At 36.5% G+C, this 21,472-nt stretch overlaps 1 protein-coding gene across 1 annotated transcript; it reads left to right on the top strand.

Moving 5' to 3' along the window:
• The first annotated feature begins 3,132 nt into the window (after positions 1-3,132).
• Positions 3,133-21,377, top strand: LOC126969825 (protein yellow-like). The gene is made up of 4 exons (XM_050815389.1): positions 3,133-3,250; positions 15,360-15,508; positions 18,915-19,093; positions 20,446-21,377. The coding sequence occupies exons 1-4, from the start codon at positions 3,146-3,148 to the stop codon at positions 21,336-21,338; spliced, it is 1,326 nt and encodes a 441-aa protein (XP_050671346.1). The 5' UTR covers positions 3,133-3,145; the 3' UTR covers positions 21,339-21,377.
• Positions 21,378-21,472: the final 95 nt, after the last annotated feature.

Genomic DNA, 21,472 nt, shown 5'->3' with positions numbered 1-21,472 from the left:
CAGAGAGCAAAGACAGCTAAACTAGTATGAACTGTGTTTCAGCTGTCAGAGACTTCTAGGTACAAGACATCATTACCTATATAGTCAATCAAATTATCAAAATCAGATATACAGGTGCCCCAAAGTTATGGGACATGAAGGGAAAGTACCTTAAATATCGAAGATAGGCTATTTTACTGAAAGAAGACTTTATTTTATTTTTAAAAGTTAGTAATTCTGCATTCAAAGATTTTCTAAAAATTACTTGCCTCGTCTGGGAATCGAACCGACTTAAATGTAAAAAAAAACACCCCTACTCTTATGATGCCAATCGAAAGAATGGCCAAAAACTAATAACTCTTCTTATTATATTATAAAGTAACATAGTATTTTAAAAGAAAGTAGTCAATTAAGTGGATATTTTTTTGTAAATTAATTAATTAAATGCTCAAAATGTGATCCCTCTTGTCTTACGCAAATTGTCAATGTTTTAATGAGTCCGCTGCCTGTTGATTTTCTTATCATTATGGTGAATACTCGATATGATATGGCACAATTCTGTTTGTAACTCGCCCACGTTCTCGTATCGTTTTTTGTATAGCATTTCTTTCACGTATCCCCAAAAGAAGAAATCTAATGGTGTAAGGTCCGGGGATCTGGCCGGCCATCTAATCGGTCCATTCGTACCAATCCAAGTAGGAAAACATTCATTTTACGTTGTTCCTTTCTTTTAAAATACTATGTTACTTAAGAAGAGTTATTAGTTTTTGGCCATTCTTTCGATTGGCATTATAAAAGTAGGGGTGTTTTTTTTTTTACATTTCAGTTGGTTCGATTCCCAGACGAGGCAAGTAATTTTTAGAAAATCTTTGAATGCAGAAGTACTAACTTTTAAAAATAACATAAAGTCTTCTTTCAGTAAAATAGCCTATCTTCGATATTTAAGGTACTTTCCCTTCATGTCCCATAACTTTGGGACATCCTGTATTAGAATTTCGCGTGTGTGTGTGTATGTGTGTGTATCGAAGTATGTGTGTGGATGGATGTGTGTGTATGTGCTAAATTTAGTTTAGTTTGTTTGGACTGTTCGCGCACTTAGCCTTTTGGTTGGTCCATTGTGTGTGTCAGTTAATCTTCTTACTCTAACCAGCACAGGGTCGTCAGACTTTTCAGACTGCTGTATATCCAGGAGTGACGCAAGTTTGGCCACATTTTATGGAGTATTGCTGTCATCTCAGGTCTGGCGCACCCCAGTATCAGCTCGATCAATTTTTATTAACCATTTAACGCAGAGCAGTTTGAATTTTCGGGGACCCAGTGCTCTGTGAACGGCTGGATCACTTCGCGTTGCGTAGTGGCGTCGTTTCATTGTGTGTCTTCTACCGCATTTATCACGGGGTGTTTTCCGAAGAGACATGCTACAAATAAGGATATCATCCCCACCATCTGAATGTGTGGCGGTCCTCCACAGTGTGGTTTTTAAGGAACTTTCTTCCATGTACTACAAAGCTGTGGAATGAGCTTCCTTGTGCGGTGTTTCCAGGACGATACGACATGGGTACCTTCAAAAAAAGCGCGTACACCTTCCTTAAAAGCCGGCAACGCTTCTGATGATTCCTCTGGTGTTGCAAGAGAATGTGGGTGGCGGTGATCACATAAGACCCGTACGCCAATAAAATCCAAGTCCATTTTTCGTTTTATGTTGCCCACGTTGAATGGCTGCCATCATTGTAATCAACCAAGTTTATTACCGCTAGCGTGTTACAATCTTCATCAAAAAGTAGTTTTTGTTGTAAAAAATTTGGATCATTAGTGATTGAGTTGGACGGGAAAAAACGAAAAGTAGCACCAGATCTTTCTGTAATTTGAGTTTCTAAGTGCTTTCAAAAACGTACCTACCTACCTTACCTACAACAATGTTAGGTACTATAGTGCGCGCGGAAGCGCTAGTCACATTTCGGAGGTATGTGGGGGGTGAGACGGGGGAGGACACGATTGACAAGACGCACACAATACATATGGTCGAAGGAAAAATGGGTTTGCTAGACGTTTTTCTACCTCCCCCCGCCCTGCCGCTCACATACCTCAGGCGGTGATACCGCTTCCGCGCACTCTATAACTAAACTTTGATTGTTTTGACATATTAAATCGGGCTGTTATTTTTTACAAGTTACTATAGGGTTTGAACTATCCCACAGGAACTCTTAAATTTTCCGGGGTGAAAACTATCTAATATGTTGACCGGCAATATAAGGCATCAACATGTCAAAATCTTAATAAATTAGATGCATAAGTTGCTGTGAACTAAGCTATAATATTATAAATTACTATAAGATTTCCTGAGATGAGAAGTATCTAAGATTTTGACCGGGAATGTAAGGTACCATGATGCAAAATTTAAATGAAATCGGTCCTACAGTTTCAGAGATTATCCCATACAAACAGACAAACTGACAGAGAAACAAAAAAAAATATTATAATTTAATTATAATTAATTAAAAAATCTGGATTTGTTCTATTTCTCTTCTTAGATTCCTGTGACTCGGTTTTGAGCATTTTTTTGTACACAAATTCGATCTCTACAGGTTATTTAATTATTTAAGCTTACATTTAACATTTTATAATAAGGTTTTTAATAGTTTTTCTTTATTCTGTGTGTGTATTTCACCATTGGGAGGCTCCTTTGCATAGGATGCCATAGATTATGGGTACCACAACGGCGCCTATTTCTGCCGTGAAGCAGTAATGTGTAAGCATTACTGTGTTTCGGTCTGAAGGGCGCCGTAGCTAGTGAAATTACTGGGCTAATTAGACTTAACATCGTATGTCTCAAGGTGACGATCGCAATTGTAGTGCCGCTCAGAATGTTTGAGGATTTTCACGAATCCTGAGCGGCACTACATTGTAATGGGCAGGGCGCATCAATTACCATCAGCTGCACGTCCTGCTTGTCTGGTCCTTTATTTTAATAAAAAAAAATTGTGCCTGCAATAAAAGAAATTTATTTATTTAGGGGCTGGTAAAGGTTTGCCGTCAGCACTGGCTGTCACAAACAGGTTTACGAGTAGCATGCAGATAATCTGTAAACATATCTTAAATTGTAGCGAATTCCTGTTCTAGCCTTCGACCGCTCACGTTAAATTATGTTTATTTACGCAATATTATTATGAATACTCTTTATTTTTTAAGTAGGCGTATTCACCACAACAACTGTTACTCTTGGCGAAGACAGACGTGCTATCAACATACACTTAACACAAACAATATGAAGGTAAGTGATTTTTATTAACTGTTAATTATATTATGTATAAAGTCAAACTTTCTATTTACATGATTATGTTAAATGGATGTTATATTAATATTAAAGTACATTTATGACTTTTAAATTATTCAGGTAACAAATATAGTTATTTTAATATTTATGTAATGTAAATGGTGACAATATATAATATTAGAAAAACAAATTAATTCAATTTTATTGTAAATACTCGTCTAATGAAAATAGCTTTTAAATATTATCTGTGTTGTTACAAAAAAGATAAACATGTGTTAACACATGTTTTAAAAAAGTTCTATTACAAATCTCTGTTTTTGTTTTGTTCTTAATAATCCTTAGACTTTGCTTATATTTAAACACGAGTCGAAGCTTGTCTAAGGTGTGTCTAATGCAGAGATCGTAATCTTTTTTTTTCGCATTTCTTGGCCTGCACGGTTTGAATCATATTCAAATGGAAGATTTACGGCCGTTATCAATAACCTTAATTATCCTTAGTTTAACTTACGGATACATTGCTATCTCCGTTTAATGACAAGATCTTATCTATCCATAGTTAAGTCCAATGCTATCTGTCAATAGGTTATTGAAATGTAAGCAAGCGTATAAGGATAGATTTGTTTATGTCTAGTAAGTTAAACTAAGTATAGATAGGTTATTCAAAACGGCCGTAAAATTATATGACAGATAGATGACAGTTGTCAAAATTGAGTACCGTTCCAATAATTGTTACTGTACACTTCAGTTTATGTTGTGTTTAACGATGTTTTAGTAAAATTCAAGCTGAACACTGTTTTGTAATAGAAAAAGATATACTCCAATTTAGACGTCGTTATTGTTAGGTAACTGATGTAGTTATAGTTGGGTCACTGTTAAATAAAACACGTGCCTAAGCCATGTTAATATTTTTTTTTGTAATCCGACCACACATTGAGTATTGCTGTCATCTCTGGTCTGGCGCACCCCAGTATCAGCTCGATCCATTTGAACGCGTGCAACGCAGAGCAGCTCGAATTGTCGGGGACCCAGTGCACTGTGAACGACTGGATCACTTGGCGTTGCGTAGAGACGTCGCTTCATTGTGTGTCTTCTACCGCATTTATCATTGGGAGTGTTCCGCAGAGCTGTTTAACCCGATTCCTGCCGCCGAATTCCACCTTCGCACGACACGCCACAAGTTAGGATATCATCCCCACCATCTGTATGTGTGGCGGGCCTCCACAGTGCGGTTTTCAAGGAGCTTTCTTCCACGTACCAAAAAGCTGTGGAATGAACTTCCTTGTGCGGTATTTCCGGGACGATACGACATGGGTACCTTCAAAAAAGTGCGTACACCTTCCTTAAAGGCCGGCAACGCTCCTGTGATTCCTGTGGTGTTGCAAGAGATTGTGGGCGGCGGTGATCACTTAACAACAGGAGACCCGTACGCTCGTTTGTCCTTCTATTCCATAAAAAAAATCACACCGGTTGAATTTAAATGTTGTTTGTTGTTTATAAAGGTCTTTATTTACCATAACCTTAAAATCGAATACAATGGATACTGTACATTATAACTTAAAGACAATTATTTTACTTAAACTAATTGCATATTTTTAAATTATTTAAATATAAAACAATATATATTTAATGAACAAGATAATGAATAGGTAGATAGTAATGTACAAAAATATCACGCTGACTTTATGGTCATACAAGATTTATTATTTATTTATTCATAGATACCAGTGGGAGGCTCCTTTGCACAGGATGCCGGCTAGATTATGGGTACCACAACGGCACCTATTTCTGCCGTTAAGCAGTAATGTGTAAGCGTTACTGTGTTTCGGTGTGAAGGGCGCCGTAGCTAGTGAAATTACTGGGCAAATGAGACTTAACATCTTGTCTCAAGGTGACGAGCGCAGTTGTAGTGCCGCTCAGAATTTTGGGGGTTTCAAGAATCCTGAGCGGCACTGCATTGTAATGGGCAGGGCGTATCAATTACCATCAGCTGAACGTCCTGCTCGTCTTGTCCCTTATTTTAATAAATATAAAAAATATATATATATTTAATATATTTAAATATACATATTAAAAAATAAAGTATGTACTTAATTTATTTTTAAGAAGGTATAACAATATTATTTTGTAATATAAGTATTATTGTGACATTTTAACACATTAAACAAAATTAAATTGTTCAATACTAATCATACAGAAAACATTAACATGAATTTTAAATGTGAAATTATTATATAACGAGAGCTGTCTTATGACCGTGATGTTTGTTTATGGTAGCATATTTTATTGTTTTTAACCGACTTCAAAAAAGAAGGAGGTTCTCAATTCGTCGGTATTTTTTTTATATTTGTTACCTCCAAACCTCCGACTGGGTGAACTGATTTTGATAATTCTTTTTATATTTGAAAGCTGGTACTTCCCGAGTGGTCCCATTGTAATTTGGTCCATATCTGACAAAGGAATCCATGAGAAAACCATAAAAGTTTTGCTATACATACGTATAGCAAAGTGAATGATAAATTTACGAATAACTCAATATCGCTCCAACCGATTTCGATGATTCTTTTTTTAATGGAACGCATATACTTCAAAGATAGTTTGGTGAGAGTTTGGTTAGGTTCTGATTACGGAATCCATGACAAAATAACGGAACACCATTCCAAAAATAACAATAATCGTAACTAGAATTGGATTAATTAATTAGATTGTATAAAAATACGCAATTATTTTTATACTTTTTAGTGCACATTATATCTATTGTTTTAGAATAGTGTTTTTGAATGCGGTTGTTTTTTTGTTAATTTTTTTTTATTAAATATCAATTTTTTTTAAATATGTGTGTCAGTATTTGATTACAACTACAAATGAAACGTGATAAGTGTTAATAATACCTCTTAAACTATTAATACTGAATTAAACAATGTATGAATGTAATGTATACCAGACATCCTTGCAAATTCAGATTATTTTAATATGTGAATGTTCGCTTGACCTTTCATTGCCTGCCCTAGTTTTGAGTGATTAATGATGTAAATAGTGCTATATTATTTAGTCTGTCCTAACCATACACTTATACTAGCACATAGACTAACAATAACTTGGCGTATAGACAGACACACCCCGAGAAAAGTCGTAAACAGTAAGCCATTAATGAATTTACTGTATTTTATGGCCATGAATGTATTTTTCTTTGATGGTTTTATGACATTATTGTTATTCCCTTATGGGAAGAGACGAGCAGGACTTTCATCTGATGGTTATTGATACGCCCCGCCCATTATAATATAGTGCCACTCAGGATTCTGGAAAATCCTAATAATTGCGCTCGTCTCCTTGAGTCATAAGATGTTAAGGCTCGTTTGCCCAGTAATTTCACTAGCTGCGGCGCCCTTCATAGAGAAACACAATAATGCTTACACATTACTGCTTCACGGCAGAAATAGGCACCGTATTACTTTGAATGTAATTAATAATAAGTAATTTTGACCATAATAATAATAAATCAAGTTATAAACTTAATGAGATTTCTTCATTGGTACAAGGTCTTTCGTCACACCTCAGGACCGTGCCAGGACCGTGCCCGGCCGTAGCCGGAATTTATTGCCAGGAGTTTGAAACAATTTCAGTGCATATATTGTATATTATGAACTTCATCGCACATTCATGGGCGTGCTGGTAACGTGGCCGTGACGAGCTAAATTTTTCATATTGTCTATGAAGTTTCTTGAATTTTTTATTTGTTAACATAAAATATGATCATTTAATCAATTATTAGAGAGAGTCTCTTATCACTTCAATCAGTTATACCCAAAAACTTCTTACCACTCTCTGTGTTTTTTTCCATTTTTGAAGTTAAATACTTCTTTTAGCGAGTTAGGGAAAATATATCAGAGTGAATGCGCACGAGTTAGAGAAAAAATATCAGAGTGAATGCGAACGCACACCGTCACGCAAATTCGACGCTCGAACTAGACCATTTGTATCTTACTTCAGTTACCAAGCCTCTTGTAACTCATATGTCAACTGAACCATAACCAATGGACGAGAATAAAATAAATTTCAATATATAATTGCAATTTATATAAGAGTTTTAAAATAAAAATAAAATATTTTTTCTCAAGTTGTTATAATATAATTTAATGATATTTAATAACATGTTATTTAACCAAGTTATGGGGCATAATAATATTCTCATTGGTTGTATTTAATACCTTTGTTACAATATTGTTTTTCTACAAACGTAATATTATAGCACGAAGAATAATTTTTTGTTTTTATTACGCCAAAGAAGAATGACATATTCCGTGCATATATAACACACACACTTTTTAATCTTCATCTTGACATTAATTGATATTACTTACAGTTAACGATATATTAAGATTGCTCTTGCTTTTAACGCTTCAAAAATATCTTTAAGCAATCCCGATTCTCTGTGTTAAGGCGACAATAAATGCCAGCGACCTTGAGCGATATGAGTTCACGGCTGCCGGCCCGCCATCTATGTAACAAAGCCAATATTTTCAAAATTCTTGGGTGGAAAACAGTTTATATGCTTACAGTCCTCGTTATTCACTACTAATCTGAATAAATGAACCTAATACCTGTAAGAATAACTTTTCTGAGAGAATTACCAAAAAAATGCGTCACGCCATGCCAAAAAACTTGTTTAACTTTAAAGAAAAGTGGTAGTTCAAAAAGGCTCGGCAGTGTTAACTATAACCCACAGCAAGTATAAGCAACCTACAAATAAGACTTAAGGATATGTGTAACAGGATCAAGTAGTGTTCATAGCTCTAAACGCTAAACTTTCACCACAAAACTTGTCTAAAAACACCATGTTTGCGTGTTTTCTGCTTACTTGCCTTAAATATATGATGTATTTCGGTTTCGAGCTATCTGCTTCACTGTGGTGAAGTGCCTCCACAACAATATTACTCAGACTCTAGTCAGAGACGCAAAAAGAATCGAGTGACATAAGGGCATAGATGTAAGTCCTCTGTCCTTGGCACGGTCACACCACTAATGTGAAAAGTGGTAGTTCAAAAAGGCTCGGCAGTGTTAACTATAACCCACAGCAAGTATTAGCAACCTACAAATAAGACTTAAGGATATGTGTAACAGGATCAAGTAGTGTTCATAGCTCTAAACGCTAAACTTTCACCACAAAACTTGTCTAAAAACACCATGTTTGCGTGTTTTCTGCTTACTTGCCTTAAATATATGATGTATTTCGGTTTCGAGCTATCTGCTTCACTGTGGTGAAGTGCCTCCACAACAATATTACTCAGACTCTAGTCAGAGACGCAAAAAGAATCGAGTGACATAAGGGCATAGATGTAAGTCCTCTGTCCTTGGCACGGTCACACCACTAATGTATGTGAACTACAGACCTTTACTATATACCACTGGATTGGCGACTATCAAAGTGCTTTTGTGCCTGTTTGATATTCGATATTTTGTCGCTGTTGGCCATGTAGCGAGAGTCTGTGGTACTAAACCTAGTGATGACTGATGACAACCTAGTGGGCAACATAGATGGTGGGAGACTATTTACAAAATAAATTGTGTACTTTATTACGTTGATTCTTGAAGTATAAATAACACGGAAAACGAACGAAATTAATTCAAAATGTTAAAGTACTCCAGAGTATTGTACGTTCCTTCGCAGCCATTTGTATTATACGTCAAAATAAGTTCTCTGGACGCTCGCGAGTGGCGCTTCAAATAGGCACAAAAAATTTGCTGTCAAACATATGAAACAGCCTGTCCAGTGGTATTTATACAGGTCAGTGGTTGAACAGAGTGTCACTCACAGGACACAAATTACGCATGCAATCGGTCTCGCCACGGCCACGTTCCTGCCACGTCCCGGACACGGCCCTGGGTCGCTTGCTCCTAAATTTTACTATCTCCAATTTCTCCGACATTGTGACTATTCATTAGACATTGCTCCTATATATAGTTCAAATTCAAATATTTTTATTTAAAATAGGATGTGACATCACTTATTGAAAGTCAAAAAACTACCACCCATTCCAAAATGAATGCCTCAGTGGTTGAAATCTGTAAGTTATTAATATTTTTTTGAGATTTTTTCCATATTTACATTAATTATGTGGTTAACTTCCTTTTACAACCTTTTTGCATCACGTATTGATTACCTCTTGGATAATTTATACATCTAGATAGAGTCTCTAGCAGTTAGACAACCGATAAAAACAGGCCAGGAATAATAATTTAGTGTGCGTGACAAGATACTTTGAGCTAGTGTGCGTGAATTGCTCAAAATAGAGGTTAACTCCAAATTATTATTTTTCTACGTTTTCGCAGCTGTCATGTCTAGATAGACTTATTAACGACCGTTTTCAATAACGTATCTCTAGTTACGGATACATTGCTATCACCGTTTAATGACAAGATCTTATCTATCCATAGTTATGTCCAATATAGTTATAGTCCAATACAATCTGTCGATAGGTTATTGAAATGTAAGTAAGCGTAAAAGGATAGATTTGTCTACCTCTAGTAAGTTAAACTAAGAAAAGATAGGTTATTGAAAACGGTCGCTAGACGTATAAAATATGATCTAAGGATTAACTCTTTATCCATAACGAAGTATTCATGCAGAAAGAGAAAACACAGTAACAATATCTAATTTTACAATGGCACTGCATAATATAATTGCATTTAATGACGTAATGGCCGGGAAATATAGAGTTGCGGAACCGGAGCCACACCTATCGTTAACTGAAGCCGGTACAAGTGTTTCGTTGATTGATTTAATGTGTTATAATTAAAAATATTATTATAATATATTGCTGGGCGTTTTCACCTGTGTGATTAACTCGTGCATTACCATACATGTTGTGGTTTATGTTACGAAATAGACATGTGGTACGCGGTTAAAGATTTTCCCCCTTATTCATAATGGTCCGCTAACTTTAAACAGCCGCTAAGGAGTGTTTTTTTCTCATTCTGACTTCGGTCAATAGAAGAAGACAGAGTGAGAGCAATGCTTTAAGTTATCAGACTATTATGAATAAGGGGGTTAGAAGATAAACTTGTTTTGCCGCGTTAGGTAAAACTTATCAGAGTGAATTTATACGATGCTCGCGCATACCGTCACGTTAATTCGACACCCCGACGTTTGTTCCACCTCTTGTTACTCATATGTCAACTGAACCACAGCCAATAGACGAGAATTAAATAAATTTTAATTTAATACTAGTTCAAAATTAAAAATATAATTTATCTCTATTCGTATAAAAATAATTAAACGATATTAAATTATTAAACATGTTATTCAACTAAATTATGCGGTATAATAATATTTTCATTGGTTGTATTTCAACCTTCTTTATAACAATATTGCTTTTCTATAAACCTAAAAGCATGAAGAATAATTCTTTTTAAGTATTATTATTTTATTACGCCAAAGAAGAATAACTTATACTAATTGATAAATTGATACTTTGAGACCTAGTATTTCGATGCTAGGCGAGGCAGTAATAATAATAATTTCTTTATTTTGACCAACCTAGTGTTAGTACAAGATATCTTAAAATCTAAACCTTCCTAATCTAGGACAGGACCGACTTGTCAGCACATGTATCACACAGCAGTGGTTCAGGTACTGACGATCGAACCTGTGAGAAAATGCCCTCAGAATACCATTGGGGCTAGCTCGGACCTCACTCAACAGGGACGTACACCACTTACGCATAGTCGCGTAAAAACAATCTACGCGTGCCTCAGCAAACATCCCCGACGCGCTGCAGTATCGTGGCAGCCCCAATAACATTCTGAACGCATTATTATACTGAAGGAGTAATGAGAGAGTTATCCAAGAGTCTCCTCTGGCAGCTGTTAGCTTCGCAGTTTTTTTTTGTATGGAATGTAAAGATAGAATATTCCATTATATAAGTATATTATATATATTCTACAAGTTGGACCGACGATCTGATCAAGGTCGCCGGAATACGTTAGATGAGGACAGCGCAGGACCAATCGTCGTGGAGATCTTTGGGGGTGGCCTTTGTCCAGCAGTGGACGTCTTCCGGCTGACGGCGGACCCGGCATCATCAGATGGTGACGGTTTTTGCAGCGCATGCCAGAATAGCTCGTAGATGGCAGATTCATATCCTACTTACTTGACACTTATCGTTATATTTTGGATAATTCACATTATATCTTTCTAATTTATAGCCTATGTGTTATTCTGATGTGTAAGCTGTATTATTGTAAAGTTTCTTCAAAATCTATTTAGTAGTTTAAGCGTGAAAGAGCAACAAACATTCATCCATACATTCTTACAAACTTTTGCGATTATAATTTTAGTAGGATGTCCTCAGCTATACAAACGTATTGGTCCTCCAAAATCCTATCCCTACCGAACGATAACTTTATAAATTTAAACAAAATAGTTATGTAGCTGTTGGATAATTGTAAGATCTGGGTCACTAAACGAGTTTCAGCAAAATAATTAATATTCAAACTCAGGCATGTCTACTTAATTCAGTCGCTTTTAGATATTTATTCTAATAATCCACTTGGCATGGCTATCGTGGAACTTTTAATGCAAATGTAAACAAAAATATAATATTATCATTTGAAAATATAACCATAACTTTATCGCTATCCAATAAGTTTGTATGTTAATCTGAATTAATATTATAAAGACGAAACATATGTGTTTTTTGTATGTATGTTTGAAATGTTTTCACACAAAAACTACTGGACTGATTTCAAAATCCTTTCACCATTATTAAGCGGCATCTTCACTGAGTGACACGGACTATATTACATTCTCAAAAAAAAATAGGGATCCCTAATAAAAATGCAATAATATAACCCAAGGTGTGAAAAAATTAGCCATCAAAAATCTGTAATCGCGAGCGCTGCGGAAACTATTGACCACTTCAACACCTGTAAAATACGTTATTATTATATTAAAATCGGACTTTCCCTTCAAAAGATATAACGACAATAATGCAAAAATAAAAAAAAATACTAAGTGAAATAAAACTTTAATGTTAACATCAACGCAATATCTACGCGAGCGAAACCGCGGGACCTTGCTAGTCTCATTATAAAGAGGTCTTTCATAAGCGTCTTTTATATTATGGATGATATATGTCTTTGATTTCTAATGAGAGTCAGTGACATAAGATGTCTACCGGATGATATATGGCAGCATGCAAACGGCATAGCTCCACCATCTTGTCATTGAACTATGACGAAATTGAAAAACTATTGACCAATCAGTACATCGTATCGTACCCGAACGAGCAGTCTATATACATTTCCGTACACATAGGTTGATAGAACCAAAGTCACTGAAATACACCCAAATGATTGCGAAACTGAAGTGGCAGTGGGCAGGGCACACAGGCTCGACGGACAGATGGCCTTGGCAGTAAGGTCCTCGAATGCCGACGTAGTGTTGGTAGAACCCCCACAAGATGGACCGACGATCTGGATCTGGACGACGATAAAATTCTTCTGACCGAAAGAAAAGAAATTACGAAATCATCAAGAAATCACCGTTCGCGTAACGCTAGAGTTCATTCATAACGTTCTCATCATGCATTCACCAATTTACTCCCCCAGTCAAGAAATCACCGTTCGCGTAACACTAGCGTTCATTCATAACGCTCTCATCACGCATTCACCAATTTACTCCCCCAGTCAAGAAATCACCGTTCGCGTAACACTAGCGTTCATTCATAACGCTCTCATCACGCATTCACCAATTTACTCCCCCAGTCAAGAAATCACCGTTCGCGTAACGCTAGCGTTCATTCATAACGCTCTCATCACGCATTCACCAATTTACTCCCCCAGTCAAGAAATCACCGTTCGCGTAACACTAGCGTTCATTCATAACGCTCTCATCACGCATTCACCAATTTACTCCCCCAGTCAAGAAATCACCGTTCGCGTAACACTAGCGTTCATTCATAACGCTTTCATCACGCATTCACCAATTTACTCCCCCAGTCAAGAAATCACCGTTCGCGTAACACTAGCGTTCATTCATAACGCTCTCATCACGCATTCACTAATTTACTCCCCCAGTCAAGAAATCACCGTTCGCGTAACGCTAGCGTTCATTCATAACGCTCTCATCACGCATTCACTAATTTACTCCCCAAGTCAAGAAATCACCGTTCGCGTAACGCTAGCGTTCATTCATAACGCTCTCATCACGCATTCACCAATTTACTCCCCCAGTCAATAAATCACCGTTCGCGTAACGCTAGCGTTCATTCATAACGCTCTCATCACGCATTCACCAATTTACTCCCCCAGTCAAGAAATCACCGTTCGCGTAACGCTAGCGTTCATTCATAACGCTCTCATCACGCATTCACCAATTTACTCCCCCAGTCAAGAAATCACCGTTCGCGTAACGCTAGCGTTCATTCATAACGCTCTCATCACGCATTCACCAATTTACTCCCCCAGTCAAGAAATCACCGTTCGCGTAACGCTAGCGTTCATTCATAACGCTCTCATCACGCATTCACCAATTTACTCCCCCAGTCAAGAAATCACCGTTCGCGTAACACTAGCGTACATTCATAACGCTCTCATCACGCATTCACCAATTTACTCCCCCAGTCAATAAATCACCGTTCGCGTAACACTAGCGTTCATTCATAACGCTCTCATCAAGCATTCACCAATTTAGTCCCCAAGTCAAGAAATCAACGTTCGCGTAACACTAGCGTTCATTCATAACGCTCTCATCAAGCATTCACCAATTTAGTCCCCAAGTCAAGAAATCAACGTTCGCGTAACGCTAGCTTTCATTCATCACGCATTCACTAGCATACTTTTCCAAGTCAAGAAATCACCGTTATCAAACGTTAAACAAGTAGCTAGTACAATGATATGTCACTTTTTAACTTTAAGCCAAGGATTACAACACAATCCGTAGTCTATGTTAAAGACAGCGTTAAATTTGTCTTAAACCTTAACTATAACAGCTAATATGATGCAATGCAGCCTAAAAACCATCTACACGTCATTATCTACAGTAACAATATGAGGGTACACAAAAGAAATTTGAAAACAAAATACATATTTGCATATTAGGAAATTGACTTGAGATGTCGATCTTCTAAATCTAAACAATTTGTTATGTTTTTAAAGTGATAACCCTCACTTCTGGAATTAATACACAAATAAAATATCATACAAATTTTATTGAATTAATACTCAAATTAATAAGTGAGGGTTATCACTATAAAACACAACAAATTGTTGACATATTTAAACTATTCGTTTATATTCAAATTCAAATATTTTTATTCAAAATAGGATTTAAAATCACTTATTGAACGTCAAAAACGACCACCAATTCAAAAGAGACCTCAGACCTGAGAAGAATGGGCGCAAGAAACTCAGCGGGATTTATTTTAAACTAGCTGACCCGGCAAACGTTGTTTTGCCATATAAAGTATAATTCACGCGATAGTTTTATAAGTTATAAAATACTGCCTATATTATAGCCTGTATATCATTTTGTTCTATTGTCAATAGTTTTTGCAGCGCACGCAAAAATAGGTTTTCGATTTTACACCTTGTGTTACAAAATGGCAATTTTATTACGGATCCCTAATTTTGAAAAACATAGCCTATAGCCTTCCTCGATAAATGGACTACCCAACACTGAAAGAATCATTCAAATCGGACCAGTAGTACCAGAGATTAGCGCGTTCAAACAAACAAACAAACACTGCAGCTTTATAATATTATTAGTATTAGTATAGATATAAAATATGGATTACAATGTGATATCGTACAATAAACATTTAAAATTAAAGAGCCTGAGGGTGTTCGCTTTATTCGCAGTCCGTGGTGTCATTAAGAAAATCGTTTATGCTATAGTAACCTCTCCCACACAAATGTTTTTTTAAAATTCTTTTAAATTTCGTAACACATTTGTTTTGTACATTTTCTGGGATATTTGTATTTTTTCTTGGATTTTTCTAATAGTATACATTTTCTTATAGTAAAAAGTGATAATAAGATGATAATGAACACTAAATGACATTAGGCGAAGCGAATTTTATACTAAATATAACTTGTAAATTTTCAGATAATTCTTTATCTAGCAGTATTGGTCATAATAATAACTGAAGATGCAGAAAGTTCGGCAGGAAGAGCAATAGGAACTTTGTATCGATGGAAACAAATAGATTTCGCTTATCCGTCGCCCGATGAAAGACTCCGAGCCATCGAAAACGGGTAATTCTTGTTATTTTATAATTTATATTTTTATTGTGAAACATCATTCAACTTCCTGCTACGAATCTGCTTTTAATAATACTCATAATTAAAAATGATTCATTAAGTAGGTAGTTATGATGCTCATAAATCATTTTCGTTTATAATAGTCATGTGCTCGATGGTCTCAATACAGCTTCCCAAGGAGTAGGTCTCAAAATGAACATGGACAAGACGAAGATCATGTCAAATGTCCATATCGCACCCACTCCCATAACAATTGGGAACTGTATTCTCGGAATTGTCGATGAGTACGTCTATCTCGGACAAACAATCCAGTTAGGCAGGTCCAATTTCGAGAAAGAGGTCACTCGTCGAATCCAACTCGGATGGGCAACGTTCAGGAAGCTTCGTAAAATCTTCTCGTCGCAAATACCGCAGTGTCTGATAACGAAGGTTTTCAATCAGTTTGTGTTGCCAGTGATGACTTACGGTACGCAGACGTGGTCGCTAACTGTGGGCCTTACAAGAAAGCTCATGGTCGCTTAGAGGGCAATGGTATGCTCGGAGTTTGCCCTGCAAGATCGAATCAGAAATGAGGAGATCCGTAGGAGAACCAAAGTAACCGGCATAGTCCAAACGATTGCGAAACTGAAGTGTCAGTGGGCAGGGCACATAGTTCGACGGAGAGATGGCCGTTGGGGCAGTAAAGTCCTCGAATGGCGACCACGTACCGGAAGTCGCAGTGTTGGTAGGCCCTCCACAATATGGACCGACGATCCGGTCAACATCGCCGGAATACGTTGGATGAGGGCAGCGCAGGACCGATCGTCGTGGAAATCTTTGGGGGAGGCCTTTGTCCAGCAGTCACTGTACAGTGTTTTTTGACGCGGAATTCTAATTTTGCTATCAATTTCTCACAGGCGTTATAATCTTAGCAATATTTACTATCAAAGATTTTTCTTTTTTTTAAATTTTAGTTCCTATGTATTTTGAATATTAAACCATAACATATACATGCATATACATATACTTTGTTTCAATATTTCTAAAAACTTTTGTAATAATTATTTTTTCATTTGTATGGCAGTTATTTTGAAATTCCCATTTCGAATTGGCTTTCTTATTTTTTATGTTGATAATATTTTATCTTGTTAAAATTTTAACTGTCAAACTTTTATGCGGCTTATGAAATATGGTTAGTAATAGACAGACGGACACCGTAGATTGAGTAATACGTTACCGTTGTTTACCAGTTGGGTAAGGAACCCTAAGGGATCTGTCGGTCAGGTTCCTCTCTCAAAAACGCGTGGAGGTGTCAATTTAAAATTAACTTCAAAGTCTAAATGGCACTTAACTTGACCATCGAAATCCATTGCATTAAATAAAAATGAAAAAAAAAAGAAAAATCTTTGATATTAAAAATTGTTAAAATTATAACGCCTGTGAGAAATTGATAGCAAAATTAGAATTCCGCGTCAAAACTACAGTACAGTACAGTGATTAATTACTTTATCTTAAAATATATTATTGTTTAGGTACTTTAAAGTTTTGTTCTTATTAATTTGATAGCACGCAGCTATTGGGACGCAATCTTAAACAAATTATTTATATCTGCCATCAAAGGAAAACCAAGAGGCTACATTTAAGGCAACTGGATATGTATGGCACGTTTTTTCTGGCTGTTTACACTGTTTTTTCACTATTCTAATCTCTTTCGTTATGGATAAGGGTACGGGTCCCCCGATAGTAGGTGATCAACATCTACATTTGAAACACCAGAGGAATAGAGAGAGTTTTGGCATCCGAGATAAAATTATACTTTTAGGTTGGTTTTCCAGGAAGCGTCTTAATACGGAATGTATGCTCAAAATTCATAATTAATGTATCCTCATTAGATGCCTTATGAGAGAGAATTTAGGGTCCTAACAGCCGCTTTCTTTTCCGAACTCTAAATTAAGATTATTTATAATCCGGTTTGTATGTCATACATATTATGTCAAATCGATGCTGAATTTACAAATTGTCAATCGTTATTTCTTAATCTTAGTTTAATCCATTCAGTATAGAAAAGGCAATGACATACAGACAAATCACGTTGACTAAAAACAAAGCCGAAATATGGAACATGCCACAAATTACACTGCACGCTTCGACTGTTATATCTATACATTGCCGAATTTACTTCAGTTGCTTAAAATCTTTTTACTCAATAAGCAGCAATGTAAATTTGTTCAGTACAGATTTGATTTCGACAGTGACAGTTAACACACGACTAAAGAGAAAACTGTGCTTACATTGTCTTTAAGCACACTTTTACCGTTCCGCTATTTGCCTAGTCTTTTTTATGAAGTGAACACTAAAGATCGGTATGTTATACGTTAACATTTACTGTTTAAACTGTATAAATTGAAAATATTTCACTTGTTTTTTTTTCAAATGTTATATGGGCCTTTTGATAAGTTTTTAGATAATTGCGAATTTGGTATCTTCTACGTGGTATTGGGGTGAAAGGGTCATCGTACACGGTACATCTACGTTTAAACGACGCGTTACCATTTGACCGCGTGCAACGCAGAGCAGCTCGAATTGTCGGGGACCCAGTGCTCTATGAACGGCTGGATCACTTGGCGTTACGTAGAGACGTCGTTTCATTGTGTGTCTTCTACCGCATTTATCACGGGGAGTGTTCCGAAGAGCTGTTTAACCTGATTCCTGCCGCCGAATTCCACCTCCGCACGACACGCCACAAGTTAGGATATCATCCCCACCATCTGGATGTGTGGCGGTCCTCCACAGTGCGGTTTTCAAGGAGCTTTCTTCCACGTACTACAAAACTGTGGAATGAGCTTCCTTGTGCGGTGTTTCCGGGACGATACGACATGGGTTCCTTCAAAAAAAGCGCGTACACCTTACTTAAAGGCTGGCAACGCTCCTGTGATTCCTCTGGTGTTGCAAGAGATTGTGGGTGGCGGTGATCACTTACAGGTGACCCGTACGCTCGTTTGTCCTCCTATTCCATATAAAAAAAACGGTTTCAATCTGTTCTGTATGTGTGACCTTAAAATATGAATTGCAGATTTGGCACGTCTTACTCTAAATTTGTACACTCCCCAGTGCTTCAACTTTCAGTAAATTCGATTGACAGAACTTCACTATTTGGACGATATTCATGTTGTTTCAGATCGTATGTATTATTAATAATACAATCAAAGATTACAATGACAACACCTGCCACCGTAATAATAAAATTACAAAAAAGGTCTTTAAATATGCTTTTTTTTCATGTCATTTCGAACTACTCATAATATATTATATCGTTTTATTTCAATTCCCTCTTCAAAACATTATAATAAAGGATGCAATTGTTACTAAGTGACATAAAAGATACATTTTGATCATTAATTTTTGACATTTTAATTTCCAGACAATTTATCCAAGCTAACGTTGTTCCGTTCGGCGTGGAACGATGGAAGGATCGAGTTTTTGTGAGCACTCCTCGTTGGAAAAGTGGAATACCAGCTACGTTGTCTTCATTACCAGTTGAAGCGCTTGAAGAATCACCCCCTCTAGCTCCTTTTCCAAATTGGGGATGGCATAATCAAGGTAACACAGGCATGTTATGTTGTTTATGTTAAGGAGTTACTATGCTAGGATATTCTCACCATTTTTATCGAAGAGGATCAAGGATCACCGTCGCCCATATTCTTTTGCAACACCAGAATCACAGCAGCATTGCTAGACTTTGAGATGAGTGTAGGTGCTTTTTTGAAGGTCATGATATCATCAAGTTGTATAGTCCTGGAAACTGTTACAGTAAAATTCGTTCAATAGCTTAAGGCTGTGTGTGGAAGAAATACCCTTGAAATTCGCACTGTAGCAGAACGCCACACATGCGGATGATTAGGTTATTTAAGTTAATGGTGTGTAGAGCGATGGTATTTGAGAGCAGGAATCAGGTAAAACAGTTCTTCGGAACACTCACTGTGATGAGTGTGGTGAAGATACAAAATGAAGTGATGTGTCTACGAACGCTAAGCGATTTAGCCTATCACAGAATACTGCAAATAAATATCTTATATCTTGGTATTTGGATCGTAGACGATTTCAGCAGCTCTACGTTGCACGCGGTCTAATGGTTCGAACTGCGACTTGTAGTCTCGATGGAAGAGACGATTTTTTTCTGGAACTGGCACACACAGAATGATTTCCCGGGAGGGACCTGTATGGCCGGAGAAGAAATTTCCTCTTCTGTCATGGGCATAGCAATGTTTGTTGGAGACTACCAACATTTGTTTTATGGAAAAGGAGGGCAAACAAGCGTACGGGTAACCTAGTGTTAAGTGATCACACCAACATATCTTTAATATACACAAGTCTTGAGTCACTCTAGCCTTCACGGACTTTGGGTTCTAGCAATAAACAGCCGCACCCATTTTGTTGTGGTTAAGAGAAAACATGACGACGAATAAACATAAGACCAAATTTCAATCGATAAATCAGATTCATCCAATAATAATAAAAGTTTGTACAACGTTATATATAAAGTATAAAAAACATAAGTTTTGTAGTAAGAGAATTTTAATGTTAAATATAGTTAATTTCACCAAACAGCCGAAAAACGTCTTACGCGCAGTATACTGACACATTGAAATGATAAGGATGAATAAAATGAATGAAATACAAAGAAAAAACAAATGATCTTTGTCATTGTCAAACTTTATGACAAAATGCGTCACAATTAGGGTGCTTTAGAGTTACCCGATGCGTGAAATGATAATATATCTTCACCTTTTTTATATATTTCTATAATTTCATTGGGATCACTCTTTTAAGGATAACGCATGTCACCCAGCAGAGCGCATAAATTAAGTTTCATAAACCAATTGAAATGCCCAAACACATGATTTAAAAAGATTCATACACATATTATTTAAATATTTAATATTCAATTCCAGGAAACTGCACGGGATTCACTTCAATATTCAGAATGGTTATAGATCATTGTGGCGTTATGTGGGTCCTGGATGCCGGTCAAGTTGGAGGGTTTGAAACACCAAGTCAAATCTGCCCACCTGCTTTGATCGCTATTGATTTAGCAACTGATACAATTATTGGAAAATTTACCATTCCCGAAGAGTATGTCTTACAAAATTCATTGATTACCAACATTATCGTTGACTCCAGGGACGCACAATGCAGAGATCTACACGTTTACATATCAGATGTGAGGCGATTTGGTATCATTGTATTTAGATGTTCTGACGCATCTTTCTGGAGATTTAATCACTACACGTTTTATCCTGATCCGATTTTATCTAATTACACCTTACATGGCGTAAATTTCCAATGGACTGATGGAGTATTTGGCTTATCTCTTGGAAGCTACTACTTAGGCGACCGTCCGCTATACTATCACTCGATGTCGAGTTCTCTGGAATTTGTGGTTTCTACGGCGGTCATTCGAGACCCTTCACGAGTAGAAAACTCAGTGGATGAATTTAAAATACTTGGAGAAAGCCGTGGGCCTATCGGCCAGGTATCTGCCGCAGCGGTCGACCGCAATGGTATCATGTTCTTTAACCTTGTTTCACAAGACAGTATCGGATGTTGGAACACAAATAGCGAATATAAAATTCAAAACTTAGGTATAGTGGCAAGAAATAATAAAACAATGATATTTCCAAATGACTTGCGATTGGACCATGAGGTTCCACAAATTGGTTGGATAATTACTAATCGATTACCATTTTACCAATTTAATTTATTAAATCCAAACGAATACAATTTCCGTGTAATGTTTTTGGATCCCGAAGTTGCTATTGTTAATACAGTTTGTCAGTTTCAATAAATAAAGGCTACCTATATTAAAGGAACTCAATAAAACAAATATCTGGATATAATAATTTATTTTCGTCGATACTTTTTTTACTGTACTTTGAAGTTTAATACCATTTGATATTTCTGATATGATCATGTTTAGTA

The sequence above is a fragment of the Leptidea sinapis genome, chromosome 19 (genome assembly GCF_905404315.1).
Source record: "Leptidea sinapis chromosome 19, ilLepSina1.1, whole genome shotgun sequence".
Classification (NCBI taxonomy): Eukaryota; Metazoa; Arthropoda; class Insecta; order Lepidoptera; family Pieridae; genus Leptidea; species Leptidea sinapis.
The sequence above is the reverse complement of the archived record's forward strand: the minus strand, read 5'-3'. Positions and strand labels throughout refer to the sequence as shown.